The sequence below is a fragment of the Rattus norvegicus genome, chromosome 17, assembly GCF_021556685.1.
Source record: "Rattus norvegicus strain SHRSP/BbbUtx chromosome 17, alternate assembly SHRSP_T2T, whole genome shotgun sequence".
Lineage (NCBI taxonomy): Eukaryota > Metazoa > Chordata > Mammalia > Rodentia > Muridae > Rattus > Rattus norvegicus.
The window spans coordinates 49,170,810-49,195,159 of record NC_141550.1 but is presented as its reverse complement, the minus strand read 5'-3'; the positions used below and the strand labels follow the sequence as shown (position 1 = coordinate 49,195,159).

Here is a 24,350-nt window from a genome sequence, read left to right as displayed (position 1 = left end):
CTGGATGGTGGGGCTAGAGGAAAGGTTAAATCCTTATTAAAAATAGGTTCCAAAAATGTATGCTAAACTACTGAGTTTTGACATATATATATATGTCAAAAGAAGAAGGATGCAAATAGGATGGAGGAAAGGAAGGAAGCAGAGAAAGATGAAGGATAAGATTGTTTTGGAGAAATACAGTTGTGATGACTGGGTTTGTTCACTACCTGTTTGCCCATAAAGGCATATTATCAGTGCCAGCACCTGCATCTGTCAGCTCCAGTGCTGTATCAGTTCCAGCCTGCTGTCAAAACCAGCATCCTGTAGCAACAGCATCCCTTCAGTGCCAGCACCCTGCCAGATCCATGCTGATAGGGATCTCTCTGTTCATCCTTTTCTTGAACCTTGTTTTAAATAGTCAGAAACTGCTTTGAGTTGATTCAGGTCCTGAAAATGACAACTTCATGATTTAATTTTACCTGAATAGCCACCTTCCAATATTAAATACATTTCCTGACCTGGAGGGCACCCTTCCTATTACCTCATACTAGTCAGTTCTCAATAATTCATGGACTAATTATACAACAATTGAATTTCTATCATAGCCATAGCCATGGCACGCAAAGAGGGAACCTGAGAAACAGACATTCCCTCCAAAACTTGCCATTTAGTGTCTTGATTTGTTTTAACTTTTATATAAAAACACCTGACATTGAAAAATTTAAAAACAACAGAAATTTACCACTTACGGATCTAGAGAATTGGGCTACAGGATCAAGGTGTCAGTAGACTAGATGCCTGCTAGGGTCCACTCTTTGCTCTATAGATGCTACCTTCTTCCCCCTAAACTCATGAGACAAAATCAGCAAAAAAAAAAAAGTTCCTTGAGCCTCCTTTATAAATGGGCACTGATTCTATTCATAAGCACAACCTCTTCCTACACTCTTAATATACTTCATGAAGGTTAGGTCTTAACATGTAAATTTTGAGAAGTGTATTAAGGGACTTTCTTATCTACCTTATATGCAGAAATTCCATTTAAGGCCATATACAGATACAAGGTCTCCTGTCTGCTCCTGAACTCTGTTGTTCTCAATGGTGCTTCAGAAAATCCAGCTGCTTCCCCTTTTAGTCTATTCGCACTTCCTGGTACTCCCTGTTGCTCCCCTGTAACACATAAACCCTGCTTTTCAGGTGCAGTAGCCTTCAGAGATCAGGAAAGGACATTTTCATAAGAAAACTAAAGAGCAGAAATTATAATAATTATAACACAGCTTAAACATAATAGCTTTTATTGGCATAAAAAGTAGAAAGCATTGTAACACTGTTCTTCACAAAATAATTACAGAATTGATTAAACTCAAACTGGATATACGGGCTCACACCTGTAGTCCCAGCTCCTACAGAGCAAGGCAGGCTCCCTCTGTGAGATCAAGGCCAGCCTGGTCTACATACCAAGTTCCAGATCACGAAGGTGATTTTCTCAGGGCAGGGCTTAGCAATGAGGATGTGCTGAGCCCTGAGATTTCCTCAAGTGTGGGAAATCCAATTGCATGATTTGTGAACATGGAGAAAAATTTTTACCTCATCCTTATTTTTAAAAAAATTAAAGATTCATTATAAAGACCCATAAAAGAGTAAAGGCACCCAAGTACCTGCTGCAGGCACTGTTATGTTAGATGAATGTGTGGTGGAGCAATAGGAAAGATAGAGTACATGGTGAAGAGAAGGAAAAGAAAGCAAAATGGAGGGTTTGTACACAGTGGAGAAAGTTGGAGATTTGATAAGAACACGATGAAGTCCTGGCCCAGGGCTGCTACCAAGGGCCATGTCTGGGGCTGTGGTCCTGCTACAACCATGTCCGTGTTGATGTCTGTGGCCCAAGTTACCACCAAAACCCAAAGGGATATTTATGGTCTGGGATGCCAATGGAGACTACATGGATATCTGAGGGCCATACTGCTTGGTGGGGGAGAGGGAGGTACAGGGTGAGGGAGTGGGGGATCATGCTGATCTGAGAGGCCTGCACTGCCACATGAGGCCACAGGAACATCCAAGCTCATGCTGCTGCTGGGGGCCATATCTGAGTCTATGGTTCTATGGCAGCTGGGCTCTGTTTTATGTTCCAGGCCCAGGTTACCAGGAAAGGCCATGAGATGTCCCTGGTCTGGACTGCTACCTCAGACACTATATTGAGCTGGCCCCACCCCTTGCCTGGGTAGCATAATAATGCTAATCCTGACACCTGGGGAACTGATAAGCTAACCCCAAGGATGTGAGGGAGAGCTGAACCACCTCTAGTCTGATGGGGGTGTCTTGGGCTAAGGAGAAATGCCCTTATCTCCTTGCTCATTATTTCCTGAGGCAAGTAGCCTTCAGGTCAAGAGAGTGGAAGAGTTGGTCCTGCCCTTCACCAGCCTCAGCACTTGAGGGAGAAGACCTTGCACCTCACCCTAACAGTACAGTACAGCTGGACCTGGAGGTGGAGGAGTGAGGGACCTGGACCCAAGGGTGTGATCTCAGGAGAGCTGGCCCTGTACTTCACCTCGGCAGCACAGAAGAGCTGATCATGGTGGCAAAGGTACAGGTGAGCCTGCCCTAAGTAATTGAGAGCAGGAGAACTGCCTCTGCCCTTGCCAACTGTAGCATTGGATGAAGTAGCCAAACCAGTGCTGGAGAGCTCACCCTGGTGGCTTGGGCACAGCAGAATTGACTGTCCCAGACCTATATCCAGGATTTTGATTTGGCACACCCCAACATCCATCCCATCTATAATCTGCTGGAGTACATGAAAGGACCAGACCTACAGAACCAAAGCGGCATGATCTCCATGACACAGGGCAACAACAAATTATCCTAGAGGAATCCTCATGAGGATCCAGTATAGATAGTGTAGCAGAAGCCAGAGTCCTCAAAACAGATCAATGACTCATTGCAATGAACATTTGCAAGTAAGGATGTGTGGACAAGTTGGTATACTGTGTTATACCCTATGACACACGGCAGCTTCCATGACAAGATATTATTATCATTCTACCCTTTCTTTGGATAAAGGGAGGTTGCAAAAGTAGAAAGCACATAGAAAGGGAAGGGGAGATGAGTGGGATTGGGGTGCATAATGTAGAATTCACAAAGAATCAATAAAAATTGAGAGAGAGAGAGAGAGAGAGAGAGAGAGAGAGAGAGAGAGAGAGAGAGAATGAATGAGGCAGGCTTTCTCCCCTCTCCTGTTGTTCCCTACTAGCTCAGCTAAAGGATGCTTCTCAGGAGCTCTGGCTCAGACACAATGCTTCATCCCTGTCCCTTCCATTCTTTCTGCCTTCTCTTCTGCATAAGTCTCTAGCCTTGAGGAGAGGGCTTTGATAAAGATATTCCATTTAAGATTGAGTGTTCCCAGGTCATTTATTGTCTTTGCACTGTCTGGTTGTGGGTCTCTGTGTTAATTTCCATCTACTGTAAGAAGCTTCTCTTTTTAGGATTGATTGGTGCATTGAACCAGTAACAGTGAATGTTTAATGAAAATCTTTAACATAAATGGCCTTAACATATGAATTAAACATGTAGAGTGACTGGATGTAATTAATGTTTTTATTCATGAAACTCACAAAATGAAGTAGGATGTCCAAAATAAATGAGAGTTAAGTGTTGGAAAACAACCTACCAGGCAAATAGAAGCTGATCTGATTCTCATGTCTGATAAAGTGAACTGCAAAGCAAAATTAATCAAGAGAGATGAAGATGGCCGCCACACATTAGTAAGAGGAACAATTCACCAAGATGATATAATTATTATAAACAAGCAAGTACCAACTCAAGGTTGCCCATTTTAAAAAAAAACTTGAACACTAAAAGGCATAAACTGCCATGTGTCCTAATATAATAACTGAAGCCTTCAAAAACCTCACTCTCACATTTAGATATGTCTTCAAATTAAAATTTGGAAATAAAATTTTATAAGTGTACCCCATATCAACAATCTTTAATAAATATCTATCAGATATTCCATGCCACAAGTAATAAATAAACATTCTTCTTAGGGACACAAAGAATACACTCCAAAATTGTTCCTAATAGAATTCACAAAGCAAGTCTTATGATACATATAATAATTGAAATACTTCCCTGCATCTTACAAAACTACAGCAGATTAAAACTAGAAGCACTAGCAGTGCCAATCTCAGACAATACATAAATACCTGCAGACTGAACAATATAATTTTAAATAACCAATATGCCATAAAGGAGAATAAAAAACAGATGTTTTTTAATTCCTAGATTAAGTGGAAATGAGAATATAGCCTACCAGAAGCTCTAGGATATAGAAAGGTAACTTAAAAGGAAAGTTTGTACCTCTAAACGTTTATATTTCTTAAAAATCAGAGAGCTCTAAAAGATAATCTAATGTTAAACATTAAGGCTCTAGAAAACTTAGAAACACAGTATATAGAAAAAAATAAACATCGACATGGGAGAAATTAGTGGATGAGAGACAGAAATAACAAACAGCATTATGCAGAGTTTGTTCTTTAAAAATATTAACAAGGTTTACAAATCTGTAGACAAACCAAAAGAAAGAGGAAAAAATGGCCAAATTAATGCAATGAAAGACAAACAGGGAACTGTTACAACAGATCCCAAAGAAGTCCAGAAGATCATTGAAGAATACTTTGAAATCTTCCATCCAAGACAATGGAAACTATAAAGGCAAAGGTTAAATTTCTAAATGCATATTGCCTACCAACTTTTAATGTCTGTAGACACAGTTTAATAGATCCATATTAAGACTAGGGCAACTATTAAACGTCTCCTCCAAAAGAAAATCCCAGAACTAGACAGATTCATGTTGAATTCTAACAAACATTTAGAAAGATCTAAAGAAAACACTTCATAAATATCATCTGTGCCTCGGTGGAGTTGACTAGCCTTCAAGTATCATTACCGCGACAATTGTGACTTCCCACTTAGATCAACCTCTACACAATAGTGCTTATTTCCTCAATAAATGTCACATGCACCATATTGGTCTCTTCCATGCCCTGGAGACTCCAGTGCCAGTTAGGCTTTACCTCCATCACTTCATGAACAGCTTATTCATGACTCTACACTCATAATCTGACTCTACTATTTATTGTCTGACCTTGGCATCCTTCTTTTTTTTTTTTTTTTTTTGGTTCTTATTTTCGGAGCTGGGGATCAAACCCAGGGCCTTGAGCTTCCTAGGCAAGCGCTCTACCACTGAGCTAAATCTCCAACCCCCACCCCTTGGCATCCTTCTAAGGTATTGTTACAAGCTTTTATGACTCTGTAGCTCTTATGTTGTGCATATGAACAATGCAAATTTCTGTTGCCATTTTAAAACTTAGTCTTGGCCCCTGGTACCACAGATGTAGCAGTATCTAAGAGGATGGCTGAACCTAGAAAAATATTTCCCTAGTCTGCCCTTGTTTTCAGGATACTGACCTGATGTCTCTAAGTTTCAGATGTCTTCTTTTAAAATTAATTTACATTGTTACTCCATGGAGCGTTTAATAGGAAGGATATTTATACCTTTCTTGATGTCACCATGAAACTCGTATTTTATCTTCAATAGCTTCAATTGCTATTCTGACAATTAAAGATGCTTTGTCAACAACCACCTTGTCTTTAACCATAAACTTTCTAATATTCCTTTACTCACCACCAGAACATGTTCCAGAGCATTTTGCTTTGAACTCTAAACCTCTCTAAATGAAGAGCATAACAACCATGTCACAGCCTGAATGAAATAATGAAATTTCTCTCACAAAACAATGTATTTCACTACTTTTGAATTCAGTCTCACTCGGATTTTTGAGGGATGAACAAAACCCAACCAGATTATTTGCTAGAATACACTATAAATTATCTTTAATTTCAGGTAGTACTTATTCCTCTTTAAAATCTTTTAGAGTCCTTTCTGAATTACTTCTATAAGCATTCTTGTCATTTGAACTCTCATAAGAATTACCCATTATTCTCTGTTTACCCAGACCCACAGCTCTAACCTCTTCTACATTTCTACTATAAACAAGTTCAGAAGGCCTATGAACTATATTTTTGGAAAGTCACAGTAATGGACTCACTTCTCCATAATAATTTTCTGTAATAGTTACTCTTCTAGTTGCTCTGACCAAGTATCTGGCAAGAAGCAACTTAAAGAAGAAGAAATTATTTTCGCTCATGATTTGAGGGGATACAATTAATAACTATGATGAAAGCATAAGTCAAGGTCATGTTACATCCTCAATTCATAAGCAGAGGGGGATTTGCTCTCTTAGCGATCATCAAGCTTTCTCCTTTACTGTCTCTCATTAAGCCTGGACCACAAGCCCATCAGATAGCACCACTCTATGACCTCTCTGTGGATGCCCTCATGGAGGATACTTCTCCTAGATTGTTTTAAGTATACTAAACTTGACAATGAAGATGAACCATTCTTCATGTTGTAACTCTTTTGAGTACAGACACAACCATAGTATTTGAATATCCCTGTCCTTCTGGCATCTACTAGAAAAGAAACAAATCAACATTAATGTTTTTTTTATTTACAAGACTAAAAGATATGTTAATTTAAAAGGGAAGAGGTGATTTAGATTATCTCTAGAATAACCATACTTTTGGGCTACTTTATTGAGTTCTTATATCTTCCACCCTTCTCCATCCTAATGCCTTTCAACTTCCCAAGGTAAGTGAGAAAGAAGGTTAGAGGGGAAAAGGGTTACAAAACTCTTTAGACTTCTTCCTGCTGATTGGCAGTGTTGAATTCCTTGGTGTAAGTCCAATCTTTGTCATCAGTGTATCTCCAACAAGCAACCAGCAATCCAGCAAACAGCAAATGCAGCAGCAGGAACTATCACCAGCAGCAGAGGCAACAGCAGGGGGAGCAGCAGGCACTGCCGCCCCTCAGAGCTCTGGCATTTTTCATACCCTCTCAAGAGTCCCCAGAACTCAAACTGAAAATTATCTTCAGCTGGCAGAATCATGCCCCCGCCAGAGCATGAGACAAATCATAGTCAGCTGTGGACAGTCTGAAGAAGCCCCATGTCCCAGACCTGGGTTAAAACAAAACATATTCACATAGCATAACTGAGTTTTTAAAACAAAAACAAAAAAACCCCAAAATTTGTAATAAATCTAAAAAAACAATTTTAAGTGTATAAAACTACATATAGCAATATAGTTTTTCCTATTAGGTCCAGTAAACTTTAAATGTTTCTCCCATCTAATTATATTCTTTCTGTTTTTCCTTTCCCAGTAATTTTTGTGGCTTCTCCTGAAAACACTGGCATGTTCTTCTGAGGGGCTAACTCATAGCTCAGTAATTGTGTGCACTGTCCGGTTTTCAGGACTTCATGCAAGAAACAGGAGAGAGAAGGGTTATAGGAAATCACAGTCCAGTAGATGGCCAGGTGATATTCTAAGGCCAGGTTGTGAGAGCATCAGAATGCATCCTGGGGATTTAACTTTCCCTGATAGAGCTTCTGCTTCCTAATTCCTGAGAGATCTTAATAGGTTTTACTTTGTTCCATTTCCTGCCAGACTCGGTGAAGCTATGAAGGCTGATGTGGTGTGCTATGCTCTGGAATTTTGCAAGCAGGATGCTGTCCAATCACAGTGTCATCTCTACTCACTTCCCCAGGTGAGTGGGGTCTGCTCTGAATGCCACTTTCCAGGAACCTCTTCAGACACTGGAAATGCTATAAAGGGAGACTGGGATTTGTGTGCTCAGTGGTTTGTGGACTGGCAACTTATGTATACACTGCCCTCAGTATCTAAGGGTTCTCTTCTTTTCACATCCATAAGTTTGTTGCCATTTGTATCATGATCATGGCTTTTCCTTTTGCTATGTATGAGGGATACTGATATTTATATAAAGATTGTGTATCCTACTTCCTTATTGATAATGTTTATCAGATAGTATCTTCAATTATATAAAACATTTATCTTACTTCATCTTTGATCTCTCCTCCCATTAGAAAAAGCCTAGGTTATTCCACTATTAACAATAATCTTGAGCTGTATTGGTAATAGATAGGAGAACCAAATAAATAAATCAGGGATTTAAGCCCATCTTTACCCATCAAAAAACAAATGAATTACACTTATAGGACAACTAACTCACCTTAAGATGTCCAGAGCATTTCAAGGGTCAGTATTAAAAATTCCACATCCTAAGAAAATCTGACCAGCTGATTGCTGTCCTCTGAGCTTATCTTCCTTACTCATAAGATGACTATAATAAAGTATTGCCCTCACAGGTTTCTTAAGTAAAGCAAGCAAATAGATATACAATGCTTAGCATATCAACAATACTACACACAGATAATGCATTAAAATATTACTAAAATGACATCTAATAAGATTATTTTCACTGTCATGATTATTTGACATGGTTTTTGAGAGTATCCTGTGTCATATCATTTTTGAAAATTTTTAGTTCGATTGTGGTTAGGCAAGGCTGTAAATGTTGACCTAATTATGTTCACACACTGTAGATCAGAGTACAATATAAAAGTAGTTAGGGCTCACAGTATTGATTTTCATGAGCTTCCTATTGAAATAATTGTATACCCCTTTCCCTAGAATTATGACTTTCCTGTATATAATAACAAGTTTGGATTTTTAAACATGTTATTTGTGTTTAAATAAAGCCAACTATAATACTTTGTGGCTTAAACAATACACATGATTTTTCGGAGTAAAAGTATTAATTACTAGGGGTTGGAGAGATGGCTCAGTTAGTAAAGCATTTGCCATACAAATATGAGGGCCTGTGTTGCAAACCCTGGACCCATATATAAGCTAAACATGGTGGCACACAATTGTTCTCACTGTTCTGGCAGACAGAGACAAGCGAATCCCTAAAGCTTGCTCTCCAGCTACCTTCCCTAATCAGACTTTCAGCCCAGTGAGAAACTGTGTTAGTTGCAGTTTCTCTTGCTGTAATAATATACAAAGAAAAAAGGAATTTGTGAAGGAACAGGTTTAATTTATCTTACAGTTTGTTGTCTAATAACCAGGAAAGCCAGGACAGAAACTCAAGGCAGGAACCAAGTGTTGAGAACTGAAGCAGAAGCCATGGGGTAGTGCTGCTCACTGGTTTTCTTACCATCTGCCCAGGGTATCACTACTCACAATGGTCTGGGATCTTCCACATTAATCATTAGCCAAGACAATGCTCATAGACTTACCAACAGGCCAATCTTATGGAGATACTTTTTCAGTTAAGATTCCTTCTTCCAAAATGACCTCATTTTTTATCAAGTTGACATAAAATCTATCCATCACAGAGATCCTGTCTCAAACAAACCAAACCAAACAAACAAACAAACAAAAAATGTGAGCTGCATCTGAATAGCAAAACCTAAGGCTTACTCCACCTCTAAAAAGGGAGGTGGGGTGGAAAGGAGGGAGGGCAGAAGAGAGAGAAAGAGGGGCATACCACAGAACTGGAGTTTTGTTTTTTTTATTAAGAAAAATTAAAACAAATGCCCAGGACACATGTTTCATGCTTCTTCTGTGATTGACTGTCAGTGAAATTTTCTTAATTCCTCCAAAGAAATTGTAGATTCTACTGGTTTTTAGAAAAGGAAATTTTTAAGTAGAAAAAAATTCTAGTGGTCAAATAGCCCATTAATATTGTCTTATCATAGCAACTATTTGGTATTGGAAGAAAGCAATGTATCTCTGTGGAGGACAGCAAACATATTAGTCAGCTTTTATCAGGTTGACAAAAGACCTATGAGAAGCAACTTAAAATGAGGAAAGGATTGCTTGGGCTTATAGTCCAAAGGTTTCAATTTATGACTACTTGGCTTTGTTCATGGGTTTATGGAGGGACAAGACACCAAGATGCGGAGTTGGGAGGGGGAAGTGCAAAGCAACTCATTATGGTGATACATAAGCAAAGAGAGAAGGGGCCAGAGGAAGGTTTCCTCCCTCAAGGACTCTCTGCCTTCAACTAGATCAGGGATTTTCTTCACTCTATAGTAGCCTGTCAAGTTATGAGCTCACCAGTAAGTGGATTCATTGATGAAGTACAGCCCTCATGATTGAGTCACATCTCTGAAGCTCCAACTCTGAGCATTACCTTGGGGGACAAAGCTGTCAGCTGACAAGTCTTTAGGGACATTTCTGATTTCAATCCTAGCAGCAAGTGATTTGGGTTTTAGTGACATCCACAATCACCATGATATATATGTACCTTATCCACAGTTATTCACACAATGTTCAACTTGATCTGATCATAAATAACATACCTGATTTAAACATACTGTCTGCAGTTATTTTATACACCAGATTTCATTTCTTCCTCTCCCCCAGTTTAACCTCTTGCCTTTCCTTGTGGTGCTGCAATTTCAACCTTGGGCCTTTAAAATGCCAGCCCTCACCCTCCATTTTAGCTGCTGATTTAGGAAAATTTCAGCAACCCTTTTTGGCTGTGGCTGAACAGGAAGGATTTCATCTAGAAGTGCCCAGCTTCCACTCATTCTGAGCTGCTAGTCAGCCTGAGCCCCTGGCTGCAGCTGTCTCAGAAACTTTTTCCACTCTCCTCAGGGACTGCTCCAGATTGTCTCCCTCCACCATAAATGTCTATCACCAGCATTTCTGCAGGTAATCCCGAAATACGGGTTATTCCCTCCAGATTCACAGTTCTCTGCATTAAACTTTTCTTTGACATCAATAACTGGCATGTCCTGAGGGCTTGCCACAGACTCTGGGGGAAGAGGCTATGCTTCATCTTGTCTAGATGTCTACGCAGTCCTAAGACACAGGCTCCATTAGCACCTCTTGCTCACAGGGAGGAAGTGGGACACTGAGGGGTTTAGTAGAGTGCTTCAAGTCACCACCCCAAGAATTAGCAGAAGTAGGACTGGCAACCTTGCCTCACCCATCAGAGATGCAACTGTTGTTTCCACACCCCTGACACCAGTTGGGTTTTTGAAGCTGCTATGTGTGTTTCCAAAACAACCAACTGGAATCCTGTCACCGGGAACAAATAGCATTAAAATGATCACTTAATTTTAAAAATTAGATTACACTGCAATGTTCCCATAAATCTGCTCTTTTATATAAAATTTTATTCTTGAATTTCATGTTGGTGGAATTATTCAGAACAGATAGATGACTCTCAACTTACTTAAATTTCCTACTTCATCATAGTAAAAAAAAACCAATATTCAGTCAGTAGAAATTGAATTCTAGATCTTGAATTTTTTTTGTGTGACTGTCCCTCCCAATTGGCTATGCAATCATGAAAGGAAACACTACTATCGTTCTTTGTCACTAGCAGATGTGTGTGCGTGGTGTTTTCATATCTCCTTATGTCTACAAAACACCCATCCTTGTGTATACAAGATACTCAGCCCCAAATTATACAGCAGGCTCTGGTTTAGACATCTTTGCCCATTGTAGGCACATATAAGTCCCCGGAGATTCTTAAAATGATGAAACTAAGTTTGAATGCTGAGTAAGGTAGGGTATATATAGCACATGCACTGCAACCTTCTCTATAAAACAATTCCTAACTCTCCACCTTAAACTGCTGATTATCTTCTTAAGCACCATCATAAACTAACAATAAATAAACTAACAATAAACTTAAATGTGCTAATGACTGACACAAGTGTTTCGTATGCATCAATTCAGTTGATCATATGAAGTAGGTATTGTTGTCTATATTTTATAGACTGTGATAGTAGTTATATGGATTTCCTTATTAGGATGTAAGCACATGGGAAGTGGCTTGGGTATAAGTGATTGGTGAAGGGGGAATGAGAGAAGGCAGAAGTAAATAAAATGAGCTGGTCTGCATTGCGAAGACCACACGGACAGTCTTTTAGGGGTGTATTCCATCACCCTTTCTTTGCATTCAAAACAAAAATACAACTGGCATTGTGGGGTGTGTGTGTGTGTGTGTGTGTGTGTGTGTGTGTGTGTGTGTATGCTTGTGTGTACAAAGCCTCCCTCTCATGCCACAGTTTACAAACTAATATTCAACTGTACCTCTTCCTACCCCAACTGTACCCTCTGGGATCTTCAGTCCAGAAACTCCTAGCAGACTGTCACCTTTAGTAGACCAGTCTCAATTACAACCACTGTAAATGTGCTACAGACACCTTTCACATTTACCAACATACCAAATGCGCATGCAAGTTTGACCTCCTTGTCCCCTGACTCCAATCCACATTAAAAGAAAATTACATTTAAATAGCACACCTTCACCACCTCCATGGAGCTATGTCCTTCTCATTCTCTGCCTGGAAGAAGCTCACTGTCTTAGGAAGCAGGCAGACTTCCAAGAAGCTTCCATGGTAATTCTGTTTCACAGGAGCCAGAAGCTCTTGGGTACTGAAAGGATGAAGTTGGGTACACAGGGAGTTCTTTTGGGATCTCGTTTCTGAAACTATGGCATACATTGTTATGGGGAGGAGTGAGTCTGAACTTCAATTATATGAAAGTGACGTGATAAATTCTTGCGTGGCTGGAAAATAAGCACATTGCCTGAGGACTTTATTTTATGTGCAAATATAGGCTATCTCCTCTAATTCAAGTTCTTGGGCGGCACAGACTTAGGACTAAAATCAGAAGCCTAGGGCAAGCAAGATGTAAACCTTAGGAGCTCCCTGGGGAGGGAGATGGAGAAGAGAAGAGAGAAAGCCATAGCACTTGAGTTAGTCCTGGAATGCAGTAACCAAACATTTATTTCCAAGCACATTCTACAGATGAGACTGAAAGTCTCAAATCAAGTTGTGAGTAGGAAGTGAACCCAGCTTCCCTGTGTTTAGCATAGACTGGAACATGTTCACAGTAGTGGCTGCTCAGGGCCAGAGGCAGCTTTGGCTTTAGTTATAAGAAAATAAACTGAAGAGCTTAATGTTTAGTAATTTTACACAAGCATACCAATATACCACACTCATCAGTCTACTCGCCAGTTATCCATTTAGTCATGCTTCAAGGAACATTTCTTGAGAACTTACCATATACCTGGATGTTGATCCGGTTACACTGATATCTCCTTAACCATAGTCAATAGCCAGGACAGTTAGGATTTCTGTTTCATAAAGACTTCTCAAAAGTCTCTTAGCTTCTAAAGAGTAGTCTTTTCTTTTACTACAGTCAAAAATTATTGATGTAAAAGGAATTTTGTAGAGCAGTATTCCTCAGACAATAGAGATGCAAATGGCTGTTGGAGGGGGCTGCTAGTAAATATATAGAGGACAGACAGTTCTTTCAAAAGAGTTCAGGGAGGAGAAGGAGCCTGAGAGGAAGGATAAGCTCCAAGAAAGTAAGAGAGCTGCCTGCTGAGCTCTTCCACAGGAAGCCAGAGATCTTAGAAGAAAAGTAGAAATTGCCCTCTTTCCTCCACCTTACCTGCTGTAATAGAGTTGAAGGGGATGGTCCTCTGTCTAAAAATGTCTCTTAGCTCCCAGTTTAGAGGATACCGTGTCCTGTAGCTCTGTGTTAAAGTACTCCATCTTCATCCACCACCAACCAGACCAGTCTGATTGGGAAAGGTCTCCTTTTCATCTCCTTCACAGCGGCATCTTAAATCTTTCACAGTCTGGAGGTGGGAAGATGTCTTTCCTCCTCACTGTCTCATTCCTGGCAATGGTGACCTGTAAGCATTTTGCAATGTTTGTTGATAAACTCAATCAGATAGGAAGAGCAGTGCTGAATAAATGTTTGCTTCTTTGTGAGGATTACTCCAGTCTTGGTAGAATATTCCAATGTTCAAAATAGTCAGCTTACACTAGAATGGGAATCAGGTTTGGGGCCACATCTCAGGGCCTACAGCCCCGTGTTCTGACTCTTGAACATCACTAAGTGTCTTCCTTGGCACTCTATCTGCAGTCTACACAGCTTTTTCTGAGCACAGAAAGGTGAGAGCTGTTGTACTGGAGCCTAGGTTTGAAAGCTATTGTTGACGACTTGAAAGCATTGTCCCTTTCAATATCCTTCCTTTTGTTTATTATCTGCTAACATTCCAGATATCCAAAATCAAATCTTCACTTACCCTCATCATCCTTTCCCCAAGCCATTCCTTGATTTCCACTCAATCACGAAGGCTTTGCCAAACTCTTCCTAATCCTTCCTTGAACAGTTCTAGTGGCTTCCTAATTGTTAGATGCTGGGTTATGAGGGTGTAAGGCTGGAGCTATACCTGTTCAGCTATGTGTCTCTACTGTCTAGCATGAAATGGCACACTAAAGATACCCCCATAGGTAAATATTAAATAAGTGGGCTACTGAACCCAGAGTTATCTGCAAAATATGAATACCCAAGCTTTCATGTTGCTTGTATTTCTCTGCTTCTTGCTCAAACATGTTGGTGTTGGTACTCCCAGCACATCCTGCATTTTCATAGACTCAGTGTGGCCCAGAAAATGTTTTCATTGCAGTCTTAGATTTGTGCCTTCCTGCAGCTAAGCTCCTAGAAAATCTATGACCATCTATTCTTCCCTTTGTAAGAATGACTTTTGTGAGTCATTTTGACCCAGGCCACAGTTAGGCCTTCAGAGCCTATCTCCTTGTTATTTTCCTGTTGTGGTATCCAGTGCACTGGGAAGCCTACACTTGAACAAGAACTTTCTGAAGCATATTCACAGAGCTGCAGCAGCTCTTAGAATCTAATAGGTGTTCAATAAATGGTGATTGGAGAAATGAAGCCATGGATCAAAAAATAAAACAAAATTGGCAAGGATTGGAAAATACTATTCTGCTTATTCACAACCAAAGACTTTTCTAGTAATCAGCAATTGTTCTTTGTTCTGAATCAAGAAAATGTATCTCTGATTCTAATATCAGTTTTGGGACGTGTGTGTGTGTGTGTGTGTGTGTGTGTGTGTGTGTGTGTGTGTGTGTTTCTTTAACTCATGTCTGTTTTCTAAGACCCAGTCTCTCATGTTTGCATGTGTCCTTTCATCACTGTAATCAGGACTTTCCATCTTGTGATAGATGCTGAGAAAAAAATGAATTAAATGTTCTCAGCTTAACATAATCCCTATGTCAAGGAAACAGAATCAATTCTCTCATCAACATCACACTGGAAGCTGCATGACTTCCCTACACACAATCTAAAAGATAATAGCTCTAACCCCAAACTAGACAGAATCATTTTCTCTGTCCTGTTTGATATTTGATGACCCTCTCTGACTTCTATTTGTTTTGCCTTTAACTGTGCACAATGACTGAGGAGGATTTTCTTATGCATTGAAATGTGAAAATATACACTATTAAGTATGAAAAAAGCTAAGTATCTGACCATCAGCACTGGAGTTTCTTCATGTGTAGTAGCTGCTCACTACTGTTGGCAAAATATTTTAAAAAATCCAATGACATTTCTAAAAGGAAGAGAAAACATAATTTACAACCCTTGGACTTCATTTGGTTCCTTAATATTCTAGCAGAGTTAGTGTTTCAAATTAAATTGGGCCGAATTAACTAAACCCATGACTATGCCTGAATGCCTGCTAGACCTCTGGGTACTGAGACCAGAAATAAGACTAATCGAAAGCATATTGGAAGAAGCCAACTGGTTTCAAGACATACATGGTGACATTTTTTTTCATATAATGGACATTTCCAAAGCTGTTACTACACAATAGGTACACATTAGGAGTCAATAATAAGAGGCAATCCAACCTCTGTTTATCAAAATCTTCCATAAGGTTTACAGTGCCCTAATTTGACATGTGAAGAAAATGTTGAGAAAGTTGTTTGCTGTGTTTTAATTGACAACATTTTAAAACTTCCCAAGTATTTTAAAACAATGTAATAGACAAAGAAATGGCATTTAGAAACAGAAGGTCAGCCTAAAATAGAACAGAATATGGTGTCCAGAACTAAATCCCAATATGTTTTGGATATCTTTTTATTAAAACAGCATTTGAAACCAATGGTAAAACATGGACTCTTTACTTACATCTTAGAATTAAATACTAGATGTGGTGTGTGTGTGTGTGTGTGTGTGTGTGTGTGTGTGTGTGTGTGTGCATATGTATTAGGGTAGCATTAAGTTATATGTTTACTTGTTCATGATACCAAAACAAATTCCAGATAATCCAAAGTTTGAATGAGAAAGTTTGGAGCCATACCATAAACAAAGAAAAACCTGAGAAGTTTTACTTATATTGTGTGACCAAGAAGTCTGAAAGAAAAATATTAATATATCTACCATATACGCAAAGCCAAAGGACAATTGGAAAACCTGAAAGATGTTTTTATAATATGCACAGAAAGAAATATTTTTCTGTCATCCAAAGCACTCTTAAAAATCAGTAAGAAGCAAAATGGCTAAGTACCACCCACAGGTCATTTATTGGAAGAAAAAAATTCAAAGAACCAAAACTTAGAAGAAAAAATTCATTCACTTTTTTTTCCATCATTAAAAGGCAAAATTTAAAATGAGAGTCCCTTTGTTTCTCATGTATTTGCTGCCACATAAGTCTTTGATGATCATTAAGCAATACGTTATCTCAGAAATACCAAAAGCTACTAAATTAAACTGTTCCATAAACATTTGAGGAATGCTTGTGACACAGCAAAAAAACACTGGTGGGACATGCTTCACTCCTCAATCCTTTCTCTAAGCATCTGAGGGATCTCACTACAGAAGCCAAGACGGATTTTTTTTTAAATCCAGATTTGGAATTTTACAGAATTTATCCACTAAGATTTCCTTACAGGCTTATTTGGATGTCACTAAACTCAGGAAAATGTTAACAATCTTGGAAGAAAAACAATGATACCAATAATTTATCCTTGACTTCATGTATGTACAAGAAATCAGAAGAACTCAGGGGAGAAAGTTTTTATGTAATATTCAAGATTTTTCTAAAAATCATTTCTTGTTTTGACTCATAATTTTGGTGATTTCAGTCCATGATCAATTGACTTTGTTGCTCTAGGTTTGTGGTGAAAAATCATGACTAGAGCACACAGTAAAGCCATATGATGGCCAGGCTGTCACAGGGTCCTAGAGATCAGGGTCCTGCAATCATCCCTTTCAAGGGTATGTCCAAAACCACCTAAAACCACTCATTATATTCCAAGTCTTTAATACAGTGCTCTTTAGGGGTATTCTACAACTAAGTGTAGCAGCACTTGGTTACAATTCTGAGTAAATTGCTAAGTACTGGTAATGCCACAGTGTCAAATAGAAAACACTCAAGAACCAGAAGACATAAGAGGAGGTCACCAAATCTATAAAACGAAATGGTAAAAAGTAAATCCTAGGTAGTCAAGTGGGGCATGACTCCAGTACTCCAGAGGCAGAGGCAGGCAGATCTCTGTGAGATCAAGGCCAGCCTGGTCTTCAGAGCAAGTTCCAGGGCTACACAAAAAAAATCTCTGTCTCCAAAAACCAAAAGAAAAAAATAAATCCCACCTATATCTGAGAAGTGAAAGTATAGTTTCCATAACCACTGTGTATACATTACTGGAAGGTATGATTGTTTTTATTTGTAGTCATTGTGAATGTAATAATTGGAAGGCATGATTGTTTATAGTTGTAGTCACTGTGTACATATTACTGGAGGGACTTTACTATTTTTACTTCTATGTGAATAATAAAAAGACAACATCTCATGAAGGAAAAATGTTCCTCTCTTGTTCTTGAGGATTTCAGGAATGAAAACTACCTCTAAGAAAACTGTTTCCCTTCTTAGCTCCAGAAAGCTTATCACCATGATAAATTTGAATAGTTGTAAAAGATCTTTTGAGCCTTAGAATTTTAATGACTTCTCTTGTTCCTTGTCTTCTCATGGCGAGTCATCTACATTTGAGTTCCAATTGCTAATCATCTCCTCCTGGAAATTTATTCTAAAGCACCAAGTAGAGCCAGGTCCTGTGTGATACCTTCCCATTGTGTTCAGTCTACCTTTCTACCACTTACTAGGAATGTATTAAGTAATCATGTCATTATTTAACATCTGTCTCCCATTCAGGTATAAACTCCATGAGAAGAGGCAGTCTAGCTGTGCCATTTCTAGCAATTTCCTAACACAGTTCCCTGAATATATTAACCACTCAACAGTTATTAACTGAATAAAGAGCAGGGTAGAAATGATAATCCCCTTTCTGTACCTCCATGAAGAATCCGTACCCTAGTACATAGAGACTGTAAGTATGGTGCATTTTATGGAAAAAGGAAAGTTTTGGATGTGATTTAGATCTCTGGATAGGAGGATTATCTTGGATTATTTGTGTCAGTCCAACATAAGCACAGGATCCTTACAGGAGGCAAACATCAGAATCAGAAATGCTTGCCACATAAAAATGAAAACTCGAGAATGCATGTAAGGCCTGGCACACTACGGCTGCAATACGGTCACGAAAGAGGCAAGAACAGTGGTTCTCTGGTGATCACTGACCAGGAGGCCTAGTCTAATCAGTGAGTGCCATCGAATAAGAGACCTTGTCTCAAAAGCCAAGGCAAATAGCTTCTGAGACCAGGCTGTCCTCTGAGTCTACATGTAGAGACACATGAATAGGCACACATACATGTATATATACACATACAAGAAAAGAAAAAAAAACAGAGACTAGAGAAGGGGAGGAAAATGGGTCAATAGAGGTAGGGAATGAAGTGATGAGGTCATCAGACAATATGTCAACACTAATAGCTGGAAGAACTAAAGAAAAGGTTCTCCTTGGGTCTGACAGAAGGCACATGCCTTGCTGACACTCTAACTTAGCCTGAATTTCAGACCTCAAAAACTTCAAGAGAATAAATTCTCATTCTTAAACCACATTTAAGGTAATTTGTTACAGTAGCAATAAATAAATAAATAAATAAATAAATAGCCAGAGTGGTAGGTCAGCTGGTAAAAGTTCTGGCCTCCAGCCTGATAACCCATAGGACCCACATGGTAGAAGAGTTGAACAGACTCCAACAAGTTTTCCTCTAAACTGTACATATGTACCTTGACAACTGCTCATACGTACACACACGCACACACGCACACACACACACTCACACGTGCACGCGCACGCTCCCACACACGTGCGCTATGTACAAAGCTTAAGTCCAAGTGGATCAAGGACCTCCACATCAAACCAGATACACTCAAACTAATAGAAGAAAAACTGGGGAAGCATCTCGAACACATGGGCACTGGAGAAAATTTCCTGAACAAAACACCAATGGCTTATGCTCTAAGATCAAGAATCGACAAATGGGATCTCATAAAACTGCAAACTTTCTGTAAGGCAAAAGACACTGTTGTTAGGACAAAAGGCCAACCAACAGATTGGGAAAAGATCTTTACTAATCCTACAACTGATAGAGGGTTTTTATCCTAAATATACAAAGTACTGAAGAAGTTAGACCACAGGGAGACAAATAACCCTATTAAAAAATGGGGTTCAGAGCTAAACAAAGAATTCACAGCTGAGGAATGCCGAATGACTGAGAAACACCTGAATAAATGTTCAACATCTTTAGTCATAAGGGAAATTCAAATCAAAACACCCTGAGATTTCACCTCACACCAGTGAGAATGGCTAAGATCAAGAACTCAGGTGACAGCAGATGCTGGCGAGGATGTAGAGGAAGAGGAACACTCCTCCATTGTTGGTGGGATTGCAGACTGATACAACCATTCTGGAAATCAGTCTGGAGGTTCCTCAGAAAACCCAGCTATACCTCTCTTGGGCATATACCCAAAAGATGCCCCAACATATAACAAAGACACGTGCTCCACTATGTTCATAGCAGCCGTATTTATAATAGCCAGAAGCTGGAAAGAACCCAGATGCCCTTCAACAGAGGAATGGATACAGAAAATGTGGTACATCTACACAATGGAATATTATTCAGCTATCAAAAACAATGACTTTATGAAATTCATAGGCAAATGGATGGAACTGGAAAATATCATCCTGAGTGAGGTAACCCAATCACAGAAAAACACACATGGTATGCACTCATTGATAAGTGGATATTAGCCCAAATGCTTGAATTATCCTAGATGCACAGAACACATGAAACTCAAGAAGGATGACCAAAATGTGAATGCTTCACTCCTTCTTTAAAAGGGGAACAAGAATACCCTTGGCAGGGAATAGGGAGGCAAAGTTTAGAACAGAGACAGAAGGAACACCCATTCAGAGCCTGCCCCACATGTGGCCCATACATATACACCCACCAAACTAGATAAGATAGATGAACCAAAGAAATGCAGGCCAACAGGAACCGGATGTAAATCTCTTCTGAGAGACACAGCCAGAATACAGCAAATACATAGGCGAATGCCAGCACCAAACCACTGAACTGAGAAGGAGACCCCCATTGAAGGAATCATAGAAAGGACTAGAAGAGCTTGAAGACCCCATGTGAACAACAATGCCAAGCAACCAGAGCTACCAGGGACTAAGCCACTACCCAAAGACTATACATGGACTGACCCTTGGCTCCAACCTCATAGGTAGCAATGAATAGCCTAGTAACAGCACCAGTGGAAGGGGAAGCCCTTGGTCCTGCCAAGACTGAACACCTAGTGAACGTGATTATTGGGAGGAGGGTGGGGAGGGGAAACCCATATAGAAGGGGACGGAGAGGGGTTAGGGGGATGTTGGCCCAGAAACCAGGAAGGGGAATAACTATCGAAATGTAAATAAGAAATACTCAAGTTAATAAAGATAAAAAAAAAGCAAAATCGTCCTATTCCTCAATGGATTATGATGAAAATTGATAATAAAACAAAACAGGTACAAAAAAAAAAGAAAACAATAAGCACACAAACTGCTTAATTGTCTAACAATAGGCAAGGTTTATTTAACAGTTTGAGGGCAAATAGAAAAATGGCATCATCATCATCATAATAATAATAACAAAACACTACTATTGGAAAACTATAATGGATCATACAATCTGATGACCTGTTTTTTTTTTACCAGAAATCATTTGTTTAGGTAACATGCTAGCATCCTATCAATATGGTTAGACCTTGGAGTGAAAAATATTTGCACTGGAGAGTTGTGTGTATGCTCAAACAGTACAACAGAGGGACTCAAAGGAAACAGATATTGTCTATAAAGCCTTTAACAGCTTCCTTGGCAACACTGGGTCTTCGTGGTCTCATTTACAAAGTGGTGTTGAGAATTGTTTCTTCGGACTTTGTAAATTTAATATATCTGACTTTATAAAGTTTATCACTAAGTTTAGTAATAAAATATATGCCATGTTTTCTATATAACAGGAAGTAAGGTCTACAAGATGATATGGAAGCCCGATGACCCAAGTTCGATCCCTAGAATTCATAGTGGGAGGAGAAAACTAACTTCCAAAAGTTGTCCTCTGACCACACATGCACATGCCACTTACATACCTGCCTCCATATACAAATCACACACACACACACACACACACACACACACACACACACACACACACACACACACACACAGTATACCCATACACATAGAATTGAACATTTTTTTAAAGTCATGAAAGTGGGGAAGACAGTCTATCACAAAGTAGTACTCAGTCGTACTGGTGGTTATATTACCTATTTTCTCCTTGAGATATGCTTCTCCTTGAGGAAGAAAGGGGTAATTTTGGCTCATGGTTTGAGAGGATAAGGCCCATCCTGGCATAGAAGGCATGACAAGTGCAAGCATGAGGTAGCCTGTCATTCTGTCATCAATCAGGAAGCAGAGAATCGAATACTATTGCTTATTAGGTTTTATCTTTTGTTTTAGTCTGAGACCCTACCCAATAAGAATACCCACCTCCACTACTCAGTTAAAACTCTGAAGAAGGGTCCTCACAAACACCCTAAGATGTGTCTTCTGGGTGATTCTAAATATGGTCAGGTTGACAATATAGATTAACCATTAACCATTACAGTGGTATTAGTGGTAAAGTCAATGAATAGTTTAAAAGAAGGAGGGTCGATAAAGTGCTAATTAAAATAATTTTAAGGCACTGCTTAAGGAAAGAAAGCAATAGCCAAAATTAAATATGCTAATGGTACTCATAGCTATCAATACAGTACAATATGGGCAGCAAAGAAGCAAATATAGATATTGATGAAATTTGTATGAAGATGAAGCATTGTGCAATGATGAGAGAGCCCTTTGAAAGAAGTGGCCTTTTGTCTTATTTTTATATTTCTTTATTCTGGAAACAAACAACATGAATCTGACTCCCTTTTCTATTTATATTAAAGCTATAAATGCCTTTCAGAACTGGAAAATGTCAGAACATAAAACTTGGCTTTGTCGAAGCTAAATCCTGGTTATTGGCAAATAGTCCCTGTGTGATACCATGGAACACAGGTGTAAATATACCTGAAAATTCCACCCAAAGGCTGGGTTGTCTATATGTGATGGAAATTCAAAATCAAAAAGTATATAATGCCTTTTCTTCATATTTCTACTTACTGGAAATCACCTCACAGCTGTTTTGTAGTTTTTTGGTTGGCTTTTGGGTTACAACTTGAGGTTTTTAAAAAATGTATAATTGTATATATGTATAAAGTTTACAAAGAATTAAAACTATCATGTAAAAGTATTATACATTATAAATAACAGAAACCTTCTTTTTAGTTGTGTAATCTAGAAGTCATGTATCAAGATAGCAGCTCAGAAGGACTGGGTCTTAACATACAGATTCATTTTGCATCATGTTGGAGAGAGTAAGGTAGCTTGATGAAATGTTCTTCAATACTATTTGTTTGATATTGTTCTTTTAAGACAGGTCCTTTCTATGTAACACAGGTTGGTCTCAAATTCATGATCCTCCTTCACCTACCACCTAAGTGCTGAGATTACAGATCTGAGCCACTATGCCTGAATGCCTTCTTCTTGAATTACAAAGTCTCATGTCAGCTGCACTCTCATGACTTAATCACATCCATAGAGCCCCACCACCAAATTGGCATAAGAGTTTCAACCTGTAGACTAGAGGAGAGAGCACACAAGCATTCAGTATACTGAGGTGCACTATGCTAGTATTATCTATGTGCTTATCTCTTCAAGGGGACAGCAATGACCTTGAACACAGTGTCTTCTGAATGTTGCACCATTTTAAAGGTAAACTTATATGTTGAATTTGAAAAAAAATTTCAAATTTAGAAAAAAATTCAGAATAAATGAATGATCATTCCCCATCCCCCAAATCTCTTCTTTCCAACATTCTCTTGCCAAAAAAAGAAAAAAGAAAAAAAAGAAAGAAAGAAAAAGAAAAAAAGTTAGCCATCTCAGTTATCATCACTTCTTGTCCTAGGAGCTTTCTTCTTTGTGGAAATCTTTCATCGCTGTCAAAATCAGGAAGAGAACAAAAGGCATTTTGGGTACTTTTCAAATCTATTGCTGCTATGATTGATAGCACAGAACTAGATCACGAAAAACTGTGGCTGTAGAAACTTGTGCCTAACAACACTATTTGTCTTTACTTCCTTCACTCTCATACTCCAGAGTCTAGGTCTTTAACATCATGGAGTATAAGAAGAATGAGTTAGAGACCTAATCTTCTCCAATTCACCAATGCTTTTACAGTGTCAAGGAGCAGAATATAGATGCCTAAGAATCCCTAGTCACTGTCTTCTCTTCATACTTCCCCATCACAGTTGATGAGGCCAAGTGCTATTGGGTGAAACCTTCCAGTTAGGGAAATACTGCATCTATACAATATCTATCCCTACAAAGCAATGCAAAACAAAAACAAAACATATGCCATGACTCTTTAGGAAGAGGATAGGGTTACCAGAGTTCCTAAACTTGCTTTCATTATTTTGTTTTAGCTCACCTACTAAGATCTCTCAGAGCAAATGAAAATCATGGGTTATGCACAAAGGAAGTCTGAATAGAATTTGGACTGTATCATTCATCATTTCTGTGACTTTGGATAAAGTTTTATTCACTCTAAGTCTCAACTAACTTCAGATATAAAATATAATACTAACATCACTACTTACCACTTTCTGAAGTGTATTCTAATATAGTTCACTGTCAACCTCACCCCATAGTATAAAATCTCAGATGTACCATTATGGCCACAATATACAGTTTGTGAGACAACATAGCATAGATCCAGTAAATATATTTAAGATGGGCGAATACAGTGACATAAGAAATGACTGGTAGACAGGAAGCTGTGTTCCTTCCACACTCATCCACGAGCTTGCTGCCACATCTGCATTTGGATCACATGAATTTCTATGCCTGGTGCATAGCTTCTTGACAAAAGAAACCAGCCTTCTCCCTTGACTATGTGATCTTTTGCATTAGACCCTTCTTACTCCCTGGGAGTTGCATTTGATATTCATCATATTTTAATGAAACCTCATTGGTCTTATTTTTTCCTAGAGTTAAAATGTCAGCTAAAATTTTATCCTTGAAAAACAG

The 24,350-nt window shown here is 38.9% G+C and overlaps 1 protein-coding gene and 1 long non-coding RNA gene across 6 annotated transcripts in view; one reads left to right on the top strand and one right to left on the bottom strand.

The window, feature by feature from the left end:
- The window catches only part of Aoah (acyloxyacyl hydrolase), a 241,346-nt gene that overhangs the window by 56,533 nt on the left and 160,463 nt on the right, over positions 1-24,350 (top strand). For all 5 annotated transcript variants that reach the window (XM_087591334.1, XM_087591331.1, XM_087591335.1 and 2 more), the window contains one exon: positions 7,537-7,636. Coding sequence is in view for 3 of the 5 variants with exons in the window: in NM_001191940.2 (NP_001178869.1) it covers positions 7,537-7,636 (100 nt within the window). In the remaining 2 variants the exon portion in view is untranslated. The remainder of the gene's footprint in view (positions 1-7,536; positions 7,637-24,350) is intronic.
- LOC148000159 (uncharacterized) lies at positions 6,523-13,536 on the bottom strand. Its single transcript, XR_015641685.1, has 2 exons — positions 13,372-13,536; positions 6,523-7,049 (listed from the first exon to the last, which is right to left on the bottom strand). It is a non-coding gene; the product is annotated as an uncharacterized LOC148000159 (long non-coding RNA).